Source organism: Saimiri boliviensis, chromosome 13, assembly GCF_048565385.1.
Source record: "Saimiri boliviensis isolate mSaiBol1 chromosome 13, mSaiBol1.pri, whole genome shotgun sequence".
NCBI classification, from domain to species: domain Eukaryota; kingdom Metazoa; phylum Chordata; class Mammalia; order Primates; family Cebidae; genus Saimiri; species Saimiri boliviensis.
The window spans coordinates 45,854,027-45,869,743 of record NC_133461.1 but is presented as its reverse complement, the minus strand read 5'-3'; the positions used below and the strand labels follow the sequence as shown (position 1 = coordinate 45,869,743).

The following is a 15,717-nucleotide window of genomic DNA, read 5'->3' as shown; positions in this document are numbered from 1 at the left end:
TAGTCCCAGCTAATTGGGAAGTTGAGGCATGAGAATTAGTTAAACCTGGGAGATGAAGTTTGCAATGAACCAAGATAGTGCCACTGCACTCCAGCCTGGGCAACAGAGTGAGACTCTGTCTCAAAAAAGAAAAAAGAAATGTAGATCCAAATGGAAGATGTATGCCATAAGATAAAAATTTTCATGGGTGAACGATATGAACAGACACTTTTCAGAAGAAGACATTAGTATGGCCAAAAAACGTGAAAAAAAAGCTCATCATCACTGGTCATTAGAGAAGTGCAAATCAAAACCACAACGAGGTACCATCTCATGCCAGATAGAATGGCTATCATTAAAATGTCCGGAAACAACATGCTGGAGAGGACGTGGAGAAACAGGAACACTTTTATACTGTTGGTGGGAGTGCAAATTAGTTCAACCATTGTGGAAGACAATCTGGTCATTCCTCAAGGATCTAGAACCAGAAATAGCATTTGACCCAGCAATCCCATTAGTGGGTATATACCCAAAAGATTATAGATCATTCTACTATAAAGACTCATACACATGTATGTTTATTGCAGCACTGTTCACAATAACAAAGACTTGGAACCAATCCAAATACCCATCAGTGATAGACTGGATAAAGAAAATGCACATATACACCATGGAATACTATGTAGCCATAAAAAAGGATGAGTTCATGTCCTTTGCAGGGACACGGATGAAACTGGAACATCATTCTCAGCAAACTAGCACAAGAACAGAAAAGCAGGTTCTCACTCATAAGTGGGAGTTGAACATTGAGAACACATGGACATAGGAGAGGAACATCACACATTGCGTTCTGTCAGAGGTGGGGAATGAGGGGAGGGATAGCATTAGGAGAAATACCTAATGTAGATGATGGGTTGATAGGTGCAGCAGGTCATCATAGCACATGTATACCTAAGTAACAAACCTGGACATTCTGCCCATGTACCACATAACTTAAAGTATAATTAAAAAAAGAAAAACAAACTTCAATCCTTGTTGGGCGTGGTGGCTCATGCCTGTAATATCAGTACTTTGGGAGGCCGAGGTGGGCAGATCACCTGAGGTTGGGAGTTCGAGACCAGCCTGACCAATATGGAGAAACCCTTCTCTACTAAAAATACAAAACTAGCCAGGCGTGGTGGCACATGCCTGTAATCCCAGCTACTCAGGAGGCTCAGGCAGGAGAATCACTTGAACCCGAGAGGAAGAGGTTGCAGTGAGCCAAGATTGAGCCATTGCACTCTAGCCTGGTCAACAAGAGGGAAACTTAGTCTCAAAACAAAACAAAAACTCAATCCTATTTTCTAAATTTAAAAAGGACTGTTGCTGAAATTTTCATCTTCCCTGATGATATTATAGTTCTATAAACCAATAAGAAGTTGTTTTTAAAGGGCACATCCAAAACCTAGTGTTTATTTTATTTTATTTTATTTTCAAAATCCAGTGTTTATATTAATTTGGAAGATTTTTAAAGCTAGTTAGAAAAATCTACCAAGTTTAAATGTATAGATATGAGTTATTTTTTTAATTGGTGACAGATGCTGTTTTTGCTAACAATCATATAACACTCCCTTAATAAATGCCCTCTCCATAATTTGACTTTATTTTATTATTTATTATTATAATTTTTTGAGACGGAGTCTCACTCTGTCACCCAGGCTGGAGTGCAATGGCGTGATCTCGGCTCACTGCAACCTCCACCTTCCAGGTTTAAGCGATTCTCTTGCCTCAGCCTCCTGAGTAGCTGGGATTACAGGCACATGCCACTGCACCCAGCTAATTTTTGTATTTTTAGTAGAGACACGGTTTCAACATCTTGGCCAGGCTGGTCTTGAACTCCTGGCCTCGTGATCCACTGGCCTCAGCCTCCCAAAGTGCTGGGATTACAGGCATGAGTCATCATGCCCGGCCAATTTGACTTTATTTTAAAGAGCAGGTTTTTAGTTGCAAAAAGGTGAAAATAGTAGTTTAATAGTCTTCTATTTGGGTTATGTATCTTAACAGCCAAGTTTGCTTGCTTGTTTGGGCTATATGTGGAGAGATGACATTGTTATCTTCACAGAAGAGAACTGAGTGTTGTTGGAATGGTGCCTTTTCGCTGTGTACACATTGTTGTATATATATTTATTTTGAAATAAACAGAAAAGAAAGACCAGCTGCTAGGTAGATGATATAGTACTGCTTGTCTTTTGATAAAGGAAAATCAATAACCAGTTTAAGTTTAGCTTTTTAAACTCTGGCATTGAGAGATAGAGCCAACCTGTGTTGTACAATTTTTTTTTTTTTTTTGCCACTACCTATCTTTATTACTGTGTTAAGATTTCTGCTATTAGGCCAGGTGCGATGGCTCACGCCTGTAATCCCAGCACTTTGGGAGGCTGAGGCGAGCGGATCACGAGGTCAAGAGATCAAGACCATCCTGGCCAACTGTGAAACCCCATCTCTACTAAAAATACAAAAATTAGCTGGACGTGGTGGCGTGCGCCTGTAGTCCCAGCTACTCAGGAGGCTGAGGCAGGAGAATTGCTTGAACCTGGGAGGCAGAGGTTGCAGTGAGTCGAGATCCCACCACTGCACTCCAGCCTGGTGTAAGACTGTCTCAAAAAAAAAAAAAGATTTCTGCTATTGAAAAACATTGCTTTGGCCAGGTGCGGTGGCTTGCACCTGTAATCCTAGCACTTTGGGAGGCCAAGGTGAGTGGATCACCTGAGGTCACGAGTTCAAGACTAGCCTGGCCATCATGGTGAAACCCCATCTTAAAAAAAAAAAAAAGAAAAGGAAAAGAAAATCATTGCTTTTAAAAAATTGACCACATTGGGCCAGGCTTGGTGGCTCACACCTGTAATCCCAACACTTTGGGAGGCTGAGGTGGGGGAGTCACATGGGTTCAGGAGTTCAAGACCAGCCTGGCCAACATGATGAAACCCCATCTCTACTAAAAATACAAAAATTAGCTGGGTATGGTGGCTCATTACTGTAATCCCAGCTACTTGGGAGGGTAAGACAGAAAAATTGCTTGAATCCAGGAGGGTGGAGGTTGCAGCGAGCCAAGATTGCACTACTGCACTCCAGCCTGGGCGACAGAGTTAGACTCTGTCTCAAAAAAATAAATAATAAAATTGACCACATTGATTAAATTCTGTAGCACACAAGTGACTACAGCCCTTGGAATACTTAGGGTTCCTCTGATACTCCATATGATACATGACTCTGGTATAGGGTAAAAGTGGATATGTCAAGTTGTTCTATATATTAAATGTTAGTGAAGCCTGCTTTCTTTCCTTTTTGGAAGTAAGGTATAAACATAATGAATAGTCACATATTTTCTTAAATTACTCCACGTTGGAGGTCATAACCTTAAACCATGTCCTAGTTTCAAGTAAAAAAGTAAACAAATTCTTGAGTCTACCTTAGCATTTACAACCTTACTAGTCTATGTAAAGATAGAGGAATGGGACTTAACGGTAATTCTGCAACATTCTCTATACTTCTGTAACTGTGCATAAGTTAATTTAAAAGAATATGAATAAGAATGTAGTAAACAGTGAATTAATTTAAAAGTAATGTCAATTATTTCATAGTTCAGAAGTATTCGATGTTCAGATTTTGTTTTTCAAGGACCTATAGGAAAAAGTATTGAAGTTCAGACTTTTAAAACAAATTCAGACTAGTCTTCTTCATTAATGGTTCAAGATAATTAACCTTTAATGTGTTTTCGTTACTTTGAGGTATTAACTTTTTTCCCCTGTGCTTAAGTAATAGGAGTGAAACATCTACATCTGATAACACAGAAACTTACCAAGAGAATACAAGGTAAGCTTTTAAAAAAATCCTGCCACTTTAGTAAATAATATTATATATTTATCACTTTATCAAATACCTTTTTAAATTAAACTTTCTTTTTTTCTTGTTTTTGAGATGAAGTGTTGCTTTGTTGCCCAGACTGGAGTGCCGTAGTGCAATCTTGGCTCACTGTAACCTCTGCCTCCTAGATTGAAGTGATTATCCTGCTTCAGCCTTCTGAGTATCTGGGATTATAGGTTCCTGTCACCATGCCTGGATAATTTTTGTATTTTTAGTGGAGATGGGGTTTCACCATGTTAGCCAGGCTGGTCTCAAATTCCTGACCTCAGATGGTCTACCTGCCTCAGCCTCCCAAAGTGCTGGGATTACAGGCGTGAGCCATCGCCCCTGGCTGTAAATTAAGCTTTTTTAAAAATTTCAGTTAAATCACTAGGCATGGTGTTTGAAGTTAGCAGTTTAGAAATAGAAAATGCAGTTACTGCTTTTAAGAATCACATTAGATTAAAACAGTTTAGCTATTCTCTTTCACTGTGGTCAGGTTTCTTCCACACATGATTCAGGTCAAGTTGTCCATGTTGAACTGTCCTTCCCTGAAATTCAGAAGTATTAGAACTCAGTTTCAAGGCCAGCCTGGCCAACATGGTGAAACCTTGTCTCTACTAAAAATACAAAAATTAGGTAGGCATGGTGGCACATGCCTATAATCCCAGTTACTCAGGCGTCTCCGGCATGAGAATCGCTTGAACCCCAGGGGTAGTGGAGGTTACAGTGAACCGAGATCGAACCACTGCACGTAAGCCTGGAGACAGAGCGAGACTCCGTCTCAAAAAGAAAAAAAAATCTGTATGATCCTCAGAATGTTTTCGAATAATTTCATTCTCATGATTAATGTTTTTGTTTTTTGCTTTTCCTTCGAATTCTGGATATTGGATTCCTAGGGCCTGGTATATTTTAGAGATATGATATTGATGGGAGTCTTTCAGAAGTTTTAAGTTCCTAGATAATAAGGTTTACAAAATGTAGAACATCACAGAATATTTAAAATTTTCAGGGGACATATAATGAAAGCTACTGGCATCACACAAATGACTACAATTATGTTTGTACCTAACTACATGATAAATGGAGCCAGCTAGGTTTTTGGTTTTGTTTTTGTTTTGGCCTAGAGGCACCATGAAAAAATAGTACTGAGGACACTAAGAGTACTATAAAATGAGATTGGGAACCTCTGTAATGCATCATTTGCTGAAAACATGAGAGACTCTTTGAATAGTCTAATAACTATAACTTTAAAAAAATTTATAGTGATTCCTCAAAAAATAGGAAAGCATTATTTTATGTTATGATTTTGAAATAAGTATGTTTCACTTAAAATTGTTTCACAGTTCTTCTGGTCATCCTACTTTTAAGTGTCCCCTGTGTCAAGAATCAAATTTTACCAGGCAGCGTTTACTGGATCACTGTAACAGTAATCACCTATTTCAGATAATTCCTGTGGTAAGTACATCTGTTTAAGACTGTCTTCTGCTTAGATTAAAACATGCTATTCCATTTATTTCACTTCATGTGTACAAGGGAAAGTAGTTGATTTATATGTGGTTGGGACATTATCAGTAAGGTAGATTTTTGTCAACAAAGGATTTATGACTGTGATGCAAAATGAGATATTTAAAACATAATTAAGTATCTCATTATAAAAAGAGAGATGCATATTGTGAGGTAATATACCACAGTCTCATTATAAAAAAGGAGATGTATAGTGTGAAGTAATATAGCACAGTCTGGAGAAGAGTGAAGTAATGAAAGATGAACTGGGAACTCATTCCTGAGCAGTAGCAGAACCTATCTGTTGGGGCCTCAGTTTCTTGCTCTGTAGATAGCAGACAAGTGGATCTAGTCAGGTAGATTGCTGCAGGTGAAAATACCTATAAGAATAAAGTCAGTAGGTATTTTTATTGTATTCTTGCAGAATCTAGTATGTGAATACATAAAGCAAGGAAAGAAAAGACTCGGACTTTGTTTTTTGATGTGTGCATATTTTTCATAACATTTTGAGGTTATGTAAGAAAGTGGTGAGAGCAGCCTGGGCACGGTGGTGCACGCCTGTAATCTCAGCACTTCAGGAGGCAGAGGCAGGTGAATCACTTGAGGTCAGGAGTTTGAGACCAACCTAGCTAACATGGTGAAACCTTGTCTTAAAAAAAAAAAAGAAAAGAAAAAGAAAATGGTTCAAGCTTTTTGGTAATGAGGAAGAAAGAGCAGAATGCAGTATTCCAACATTTAATGATCCTAGAAGTGTTTCAGAGCTAAGTTATTTGAAATGAATGGAACAGGAGAAACCGAGCTGGGAGAGATTTCCCTTTCAGCTGAACATTTTGATATAAAAATATTGTCTTCAGAAGGAAGAATAGGAAGGGAAATGTAATCAAGAACTGTAGATATTTCTAAGCTATTTTAGTGAATATGCTAGGAAAAGTCGTGACAAAATATGCTTCAGGACCAGGCACAGTGGCTTACAGCTGTAATTCCAGCCCTTTGGGTGGCCGAGGTTGGGGGAATCACTTGACCTCAGGAGTTTGAGACCAGCCTGGCCCATATAGTGAGACGCTGTCTATTTAAAAATAAAAAAAATAAAAAGAATATGCTTCAGTAACCATTGAGGATGACCTTAAACTGTCACATACCACATAGAATGGGTTCGGTTATACTTAATAAACAAGTACAATGCTAAAGAAGTCTCTAGGAAATCTCATATTTAAGATTTTATTGGCGGGGCGTGGTGGCTCACGCCTGTAATTCAAGCACTTTAGAGGCCAAGGCGAGCGGATCACCTGAGGTCCGGAGTTCAAGATCAGCCTGACCAACATGGTGAAACCCCGTCTTTATTTATTTAAAAAAAAAAAAATTAAAGTATAAAAAAAAGAGATTTTATTTACTTTTATATTGGATTACCAAATTCTTACTCATTTCTGCATAATATTCGATATATCATAAACTTTGACTAGAGTTCAGTTACTAAAGTTTGTGTGTGTGTGTGTGTGTGTGTGTGTGTGTGTGTGTTTGTGTGTGTGTGTGTCATTTTAGTTATGTTAGACATTCACTTTTTTTTTTGAGGCGGAGTTTTGCTCTTATTGCCCAGGCTGGAGTGCAACTGCAATGGTGCAATCTCGGCTCATGGCAACCTCTGCTTCCTGGGTTCAAGCAATTCTCCTGCCTCAGCCTCCCAAGTAGCTGGGACTACAGGCGTGTGCCACCACGCCCAGCTAATTTTTGTATTTTTAGTAGAGATGGCGTTTCACCATGTTGACCAGGATGGTCTCGATCTCTTGACCTCATGATCCGCCTGCCTCAGCTTCCCAAAGTGCTGGGATTATAGGCGTGAGCCACTGCGCCTGGCCTTACATTCACTTTTTAAGATGGTACTTCATTTAAAAGTAAGGATATGGCCGAGTGTGGTGGCACACCCCTTTAATCCCAGCACTTTGGGAGGCCAAGGTGCGAGGTTTGCTTGAGCCTAGGAGTTTGAGACCCAGCCTAGACAATAGCGAGACCTTGTCTCTATTTTTAAAAAACGAAGCCAGGTGCAGTGGCTCACGCCTGTAATGCCGGCACTTTGGGATGCCGAGGTAGGCCTATCACGAGGTCAAGAGATCAAGACCATCCTGGCCAACATAGTGAAACCCCACCTCTGCTAAAAATACAAAAATTAGCTGGGCGTGGTGGCATGTACCTGTAGTACCAGCTACTCGGAAGGCTGAGGCAGGAGAATTGCTTGAACCCGGGAGGTGGAGGTTGAAGTGACCCAAGATCCTGCCACTGCACTCCAGCCTGCGAGACTCTGTCTCAAAAAAAAAAAAATAAAAAATTTAAAAAAATGAAAAACTGAGGATTTTAAATTTAATTTTCCAGTTTACTTCATTTTTATTTTACTTATAAATGAAATAAAGCTCATAATAATTATTACTGTACAGATCAAATGAGATAATATATTGGGTATGTTGCAGGCAGCCAGTTAGTGATAACTATCATTACAGTTAGTTTTATGAAAAGCTAGATGTGGTGTTTCTGTTGAAACATTTGTGTAATAAGAGATTTAAGGAATATCCTGAAATACCACAGGGGGGATAAAAAAAAAGATTTAAGGAATAGAATGTCTAAGATCGCTCTTACTGTGTTAATGTCATTTATCTAAAGTAATTGATTGGGAAATTATCTAGTAATTGAAGTTGGCTTTTAAAAATGCTTCTCAGCCAGGAGTGGTGGCTCATGCCTGTAATCCAAGCACTTTGGAGGCCAAGGTGGGCGGATCACCTGAGGTCGGGAGTTCAAGACCAGCCTGACCAACATGGTGAAACCCCGTCTTAAAAAAAAAAAAATGCTTCTCACGTAGATGTTTTTGGTAATGTATGTCTGTTATTTTAATACTCTCAATTGTGTAATATTTTGTTTTTCTTATTTTTTGTTTAAAACAATCTGTTTCTTATAGACATGTCCCATTTGTGTGTCCCTTCCTTGGGGAGATCCTCGCCAGATAACTAGAAATTTTGTTAGTCATCTAAATCAGAGACATCAGTTTGATTATGGAGAATTTGTGGTAAGTGAATTCTTCAAGATTAGGAAAGTACCGTTTAAATATTCAAGTTAAGTAACTTTTTGAAATCTAACTTTGAATTTTGTGCCAAGCTATTCTATCTTACTCGATGGATTTAGTGCAAATTCTTTGGTTTTTAATAATATTGGTGAACTTTAGCTTGTAGAAATGGTAAAAATTGAGTTTACTTTCTACCTTCTGTATTAGAGAGAGAGTTAATAGAGGAACAGCAAGCACCTAGATTAACAAAATGATTTACATGAATATACTGTCTAGATTTAAGAGAAAATTGTACCTACAAGAAAAGTGAAATTGATATAACACATGGAGGATATATTTCTCATGTAGCGTAAGTTCCTTTTATCTATGCTAGAAATCTTAGATTTCTCACATCTTAAATGTAAGACACATGCTTTTTAAAAATGAGGGAGCTTAGTTATCAGATAAAGCCAGGTTACAAAGAGACAATATTTAAGAGTGTAAGGGAAGTTATATAATGTAAAAATGAATTCATAAAGCAAAATAGATTAATTTCTATTTCCAATTGTGTGTGATGTAGTTTTTTAATTAGGTGAAAACTTTAATTAATTCTGAAATTGCATATTATTCAACTTTAGTTTAATTAAAAACCCTATTTAAAATTAGTCCTGATGAAGAATGGCTATTTGTTTTCCAGTTCAGGTAAGCACAGTGATACGAACAAAATCTACATTGTTGTCTGCCTTCCATTGTTGGAATTACATCATTCTTGTTAAATGGTTTTAAATTTTTTAGAATTTGCATTTAGCCTATTTCAAAATAAATATATATAAAATATAGGTGTGCTTTATTGTTTTAGTAATTTTATGAAGTAATTCTAGATTATTATTAAATTCTCATTGTGAGAAAGATTTCTATGTCTAGACAAATGTATTTGGAAATACAAAGACTTGTGAACCACTTTTGATCTAACTGTCAAATTGTTTTACCTTGCCATAGAAAAGTAGGTAATCATTTGAGATTGTCATATTGAGGCCTTGACTTTAAAGCAAAACTCATCAGGCATAAAATTGATAGCAAATACAATTTTTAAAATTAAGGATAAGTTTTATAACTTCATGTTATAGTTAACAATTTATTACTTGGCTGGATGCGATGGCTCACGCCTGTAATCCCAATATTTTGGGAGGCCGAGGCAGGCCGATCACCTGAGGTCAAGAGTTTGAGACCAGCCTGGCCAACATGGCAAAACCATGTCTCTACTAAATATACAAAAATCAGCTGTGTATGGTGGTAGGTCCCTGTAATCCCAGCTACTCAGGAGGCTGAGGCACAAGAATCACTTGAGACTGGGAGGTGGAGGCTGTGGTGGGCCAAGATTGCTCCACTGCACTCCAGCCTGGGTGAGAGCCAAACTCCATTTCCAAAAAAAAAAAAAAAGAGAGAATTTATTATTCAGCTCATAATTCAATAAATGCATGTTTTCTTAAAATCAGTTTACTGTCAGATATTATTTGGCATTATTTCTAGAGATGACACATTTATGATTGTGTGTGATGATTAACTTCAGTTGTATTTTTCATTTTTTAATCTTTATTTTTTAAAGAGACAGGGTCTCCCTGTGTTGCCCAGGCTGGCCTCAAACTCATAGTCTCAAACTGTCTTCTGCCTTAGCTTCCTGAATAGCTGTAACTACAGGCACATGTGTACTCAGATTTTTTTCTCTACTGATCCTCTCTATTGTTTGTTATTCCTGAACAGTTACAACTGAACTTAATTTTTTATTAAATTTCAGATATTCAAATCTTGTATCTTAAAAGATACCATTATGTATGTTGTACATAACTGTCCTAAGTGTGTGTAATGTGTATCAAGATATCTAATGTATTGGGCAAAATATTGAGTAGTTGAGTATGTTTGTTTTTCCTGTTGACATGTAATGTTACTGTTTTTAGAATCTTCAGCTAGATGAAGAAACCCAGTATCAAACTGCTGTTGAAGAATCTTTTCAAGTAAACATCTGAAGGCTGTAGACGCCTCTGCATCTTTGTACCTGCAAGTGCCATCCTTAGGGGAAAACTACATGTAGTCACCGTTTCAGTAACTTGATGTGTATATTAATAAAAGTAATTCCATCATTTTAGGTTTTGATTGAAAATAAAGGCGAGGCTTCTAAAAACTTCATCCTCTTGATAAGTTAAAAAATGAAAGTTATGACATTAGCTTTAAAAGCGTAAAAAAAGATATTTCACTAATGTAATGGTGAAAGAGAATCCCTGTTGTACTTTATCTTTTTGTAATACTAAATATTCTTGAATTTTTCATTATGTTGCTTTTGAAATTTGGTGCATTCCTCCCATTTACTTTATTATTGTACACAGATAACACACAGTAGCAAATTTTGAACAGTGTGATTGATATAAACCTAACAAATCTGAGCCAGTTATTAGAGTTGCAGAGTAGAAACTTGAAGTGCTAAATGGAATAATCCAAAGGAAATTTTTAAAATGCAGATTCTAGCTGAAAAATTCAACTATAAGAAAATTGTATTTATATAACATTTACTATTTTTGAAGACTAGTGAGAGTTCTGTAATAATTTTAATTCTTTAAAAAGTGAAAGCTTGTAAAGATATTTTGTTTTTGTTATTAGAAGGAAATAATGAGAAAAATTTATTTCTTTCATGGGCATTTGTTAATTTCAGTCTTACTTTGACTGATTTGTAAGCTTGGAATTTACTAAGCTGAATAACAGCTCGTTAGCCTCAGAATTTTCAATAGCCAGTATTTCTGATTAACTAAGTTGAAACTTTTATTAGAAACTTTCAGTTGGTGATACTGTATTACTGTACTCTACAAGATACAAATGAGAGATTTGGCTTCATCTCAGTTTAGAAATTTATTCAAAGCTAAAGATGTATATGTATGTATACATACACTTGTGTGTGTATATATATATATTACACACATGTATGTATGTATGCAGTTTGTCAGGTTATATATAGAATTTCTATTAAGGGTTTTTAAAATGGACAAACAATGGGGGTTGAAGTGTTTACCTGATTTGTTAAAATTTTGTATATCACCAAATTTTTAAAAAGTAACAGTCACATTGCTCAGTGATCTAGTTGGCTGCTATTACACCTTAAAAATTGAGTTTACACACACAATTATCTGTTTATATGGTGCTCATTTGTTATTCTCAAATTTAATGTGTGACCATGATGTAGTGAGAAAGATTCTACCAACCATTCTGTTTCACTACTTTTTAGTAAAAACTGGGTTTGTTCTTAGTATTCATTAATGAGAATTATAAAGTATTTTGTAGAAGGCCCAAATCACAGAATAAAGGACGAATAGTAGATTCACTGGCATTCCATACTAATAATAAATTGTTTATGCTTTCTTTAAAATTACTAAAAGAACATAAAAGAGAATCTCAGAAGTAGTTTGCTGCTAATATATACATATATTGTATAAAAAAGGTATATTTTGGTTTTGTTAAAACCCTTCTTGACTTTTCTACACTGAACATTTTTTTAACTTGATTTAATAAAAACGTTAATTTTGGAAGTGGAGTTTTGTAAAAACCTTTTTCAATCAAACAGTAATGACTTTATTTATGGATTATAATAACAACCACAAAAAAAGCCATATGTCTTAATGAACATATGCCTTTGTTTTGTTATTTTATAGGGTGATGTTTACTATGTATGTGCTTGAGCATTTTCTCTGCAGTTACATGGGTGTAATTTTAAAAACAGGTCCTTTTAAAGAGACTTTTGACCATAGTTTTTTCCAGTTTAAAGCAATAACTTTCATAGTTTCTTTCAAAGTTTAATACATCCAATATGTTAAGTTAAACCATTCTGGGATTTGGGAACTTCTTTAAAGGAAAATTGTAGTAGAGGTCATCTTGATGGAATTGTGTTTTGAAGTTTTGTGAATGAGTTAAGTATCACTGGTAGTTTTGTGTGTCTCACATATCAGCTTTTTCATAAGGAAAATACTGACTTTGTTTGCTTTTATCTGGGAATTTCTCAATATGATTGTTTAAAATTTCCCCTTCTTTTGTTAGTGAGTTGGGAATAGGGATAGACTTTACAGATTTAATTTATGGAAATTAAATTTATGGGGAAAAGTTCTTATTTTTAATACTGCTTATAGCTGAATCAGGATTAAAGGAGGGAAACTGTATTGATACTCCAATACCTTAATTTCACAGTACCACTTAGGAAAACGATTTCAACAAATTACAGTTTATGTTGTTAAACAGTCTTATTTGAGATGTATTGCTTTATTTTTAAATTAAAAGTGGTTTTCTCCTACTTGTGTGTCTAATTAAAATTTTGTCTGGAGGCAAACATTTAACTCATAACTCACCCTGAAAGACATGTAGGAGATAACCCATTATTTTGCATTTAAAAAAGGGATACGAAAAAGCTGCTACCACAAACTGGTGCTATATGTCAGATTCAACTTTATAAACCTATTTTATTTATTTCAAATGTTAATCACTGTAAAAGCAATTTTATGAAGTGTCCATGTAGCAAGATTTTCAAGCCCTGTTAGCAGCTAGGCAGAAAGCTTATTAATTGCTTAATAGACACTTTAAGATGGAGAAATTACTTTTAAGTAAGGTATCAGGGTTATAAGACTATATTGCCAAATGTATTGTCATATACCTATGGGCTGCTTGTTAAGTATTAATTATGATATTCAGTACATCATAACTTTTACAGAAACCCCTTACAACTGCTACTCAAATCCTTTGTAGAAGCGTGACTTTTTAGCATACTATGTAGAAAAGGTGTGACCTAGAAAACATAAATACACATACTATAAAAACTCAGACATAAAAGTAAAGCTCTCATTCCATGATACCACTTAGTGTGTAATGTAATTCTCTGTGCCATACAGTTTTGAAAAAAGATGGGGAAGGGAGGTGAGTTAAAGATGGATATAGGATTAATACACTCAGCATTTCTCAATTTAACAAAAAAGGGATACAGGAATCTAAGGAAAATGGGTGTTACAGCCTGTCTCCCCACTTCAACAGCAGTGGTCCCATTCTGGGATTTAGAAAGATGAAATATGCTGCATTCTTCCCCCAAGATGAGTAAAATGGGTGTATTCTGTTGTGTACTTTATTGACAAACAATTTAAACTATATTGTACAAGGTCCTGTATAACGAATTCTTCCAGCCTGGGCAACATATACCCCCATCTCTACAAGTAATCAAAAAATTGGCCTGGTGTGGTGGTGTGTACCTGTAGTCCCAGCTACTCAGGAGGCTGAGGTGGGAGGATGGCTTGAGCTGGGGAGGTTGAGGCTGCAGTGAGCCATTATTGTGCCACTGTACTCCAGCCTGGGTGACAGAGTAAGAGCCTGTCTGAACAAAACAAAAAAAAAAACGAATTCTTAAGATTGTAATAGTGAAAGATGTACTGTAGAATTTAAGACAAGCAAGGCAGGGGAATAAATATGGAAGACTGGTAATCAGATGAGTCACAGCCATTTGGTGGAGGAAACAGAGAAGACGACAATAGGATGTGAGGGAGATTTCATATTTGTCTAAATGGGCAATAATGGTACATGATACTGAAAGTGCACAGAGTGAACAATAACCTAAAGTAATCCATGCTCAGATCAAGAAAAAACACTAGAATCTCCTTAAATCCTCGTTTCTACTTCCAGTCACAGCTAACTACTATCATTATGTAACTTCTAATACCACACATGGATTTGTGGTAAGTGGAAGCACATGGTAAATATTTTATGTCTGGCTTTTATAACATTGAGATTTTTCTGCTTTTTTTTTCTTGTGTTTACAGCAGCAGTGACTTGTCTTATGTCCAGAACAGAAAAGCTTAGTCTTCTAAAGTTACATTTTAATATTGGTAAAAGTTGTATTAAATGTATTACAAGTGATTATGTATGTTGGCACCTAGGGATGCCAAATGTACGTAAAAATAAAACAGGCTGGTCTTCCCCTCATAACAGGAAGGAATTGAAGAGTCTAGCTAAATGGCCTTCCGCTGCTCTTACCTGACTTTCCATGAGCTGTGTGTGGGATGTTTTATCTTTTCAGTGTTTCACTATTACTCAGGCTGGTGCAATCACTGCAGTGGTGCAATCTCTGCTCACTGCAACCTCCGAATCCCAGGTTCAAGCGATTCTCCTGCCTCAGACTCCTGAGTAGCTGGGATTACAGGTGTGCACGAGTTTCACCATGTTGGTCAGGCTGGTCTCAAACTCCTGGCCCCAAGTGATCTGCCTGCCTTGGCCTCCCACAGTGCAGGGATTATAGGCATGAGCCACCACGCCAGGCCTGGATTTTTTTTTTTTTTTTTTTTTTTTTTCATTTTTTGAGATGGAGTGTCACTCCACTGCCCAGTCTGGAGTACAGTGGCGTGACTTCGGCTCACTTCAACCCCTGCTTCCCAGGTTCAAGTGATTCTCCTGCCTTAGCCTCCCAAGTAGCTAGGATTACAGGCACGTGCCACCACACCTAGCTAATTTTTGTATTTTAGTAGAGACGGGTTTTCGACATGTTGGCCAGGCTGGTCTTGAACTCCTGACTTCAGGTGATCCTCCCACCCTGGCCTCCCAAAGAGCAGGAATTATAGGCATGAGTCACCCATGCCCTGCCTCAGCCTGGATGTTTTCTTTTCAAGGCATTTTTTGTAGGCATAAGATTTTATTTTTCTATTTTATTTTTTGCTAGGCTCCTTCAAATCATAGGAAGTGACATTTTAATAAGTATTTAAAGACTATATTTTCTGGGATAGGGTCTGAAGCCACTAATAGAAACAAAAGGGGTTGCAGCAGATATACAGAAGGGGTTTTGGGTAGATCTTTACCAGAAGACCAAGCATTTAAAACAACTGAGCCTACTTTCTTGGACAAGACAGTCTGGTTTTGATGATTCTGCTGGTTGCTACTCATTAACATTTGTAATGGAGAGTAACTTGCAAAAACATTCAGGAGATCTCTCAAATATCTAGATGAAGGGAAGACAGCTAGATTGTTCCTATCTGCATCGGCATTGAATCTATTGTAGGTTATTTTGCTTGAAGGATATGAAGATAATTAATCTTATTCAGATAATGTTGTTGGAAAAGGGAGGAATATTTTAGTAGCCTTTAAAAAAAGAGGCCCAGAATGGTGGTTTACACCTGTAATGCCAGCACTTTGGGAGACCGAGGTGAGCAAATGGCTTGCACTTAGGAGTTTGAGACCAGTCTGAGTAATGTGATAAAATCTTGTCTCTAGAAAAAATAGACAAAAATTAAATGGGTGTGGTGGCGTGTGCCTGTAGTCCC

General features: G+C 36.8%; 1 protein-coding gene across 4 annotated transcripts in view; it reads left to right on the top strand.

Moving 5' to 3' along the window:
• RNF138 (ring finger protein 138) overlaps positions 1–11,251 on the top strand; it is a 36,631-nt gene extending 25,380 nt beyond the window's left edge. For 3 of the 4 annotated variants that reach the window (XM_039463773.2, XM_039463775.2, XM_074383641.1), the window contains 4 exons: positions 3,775–3,831; positions 5,208–5,319; positions 8,309–8,416; positions 10,348–11,251. In XM_039463773.2, coding sequence (XP_039319707.1) covers positions 3,775–3,831; positions 5,208–5,319; positions 8,309–8,416; positions 10,348–10,416 — 346 coding nt within the window. In that variant the 3' untranslated portion in view covers positions 10,417–11,251. The remainder of the gene's footprint in view (positions 1–3,774; positions 3,832–5,207; positions 5,320–8,308; positions 8,417–10,347) is intronic. The other variant, XM_074383643.1, reaches the window with a different exon arrangement.
• The last annotated feature ends 4,466 nt before the right edge of the window (positions 11,252–15,717 follow it).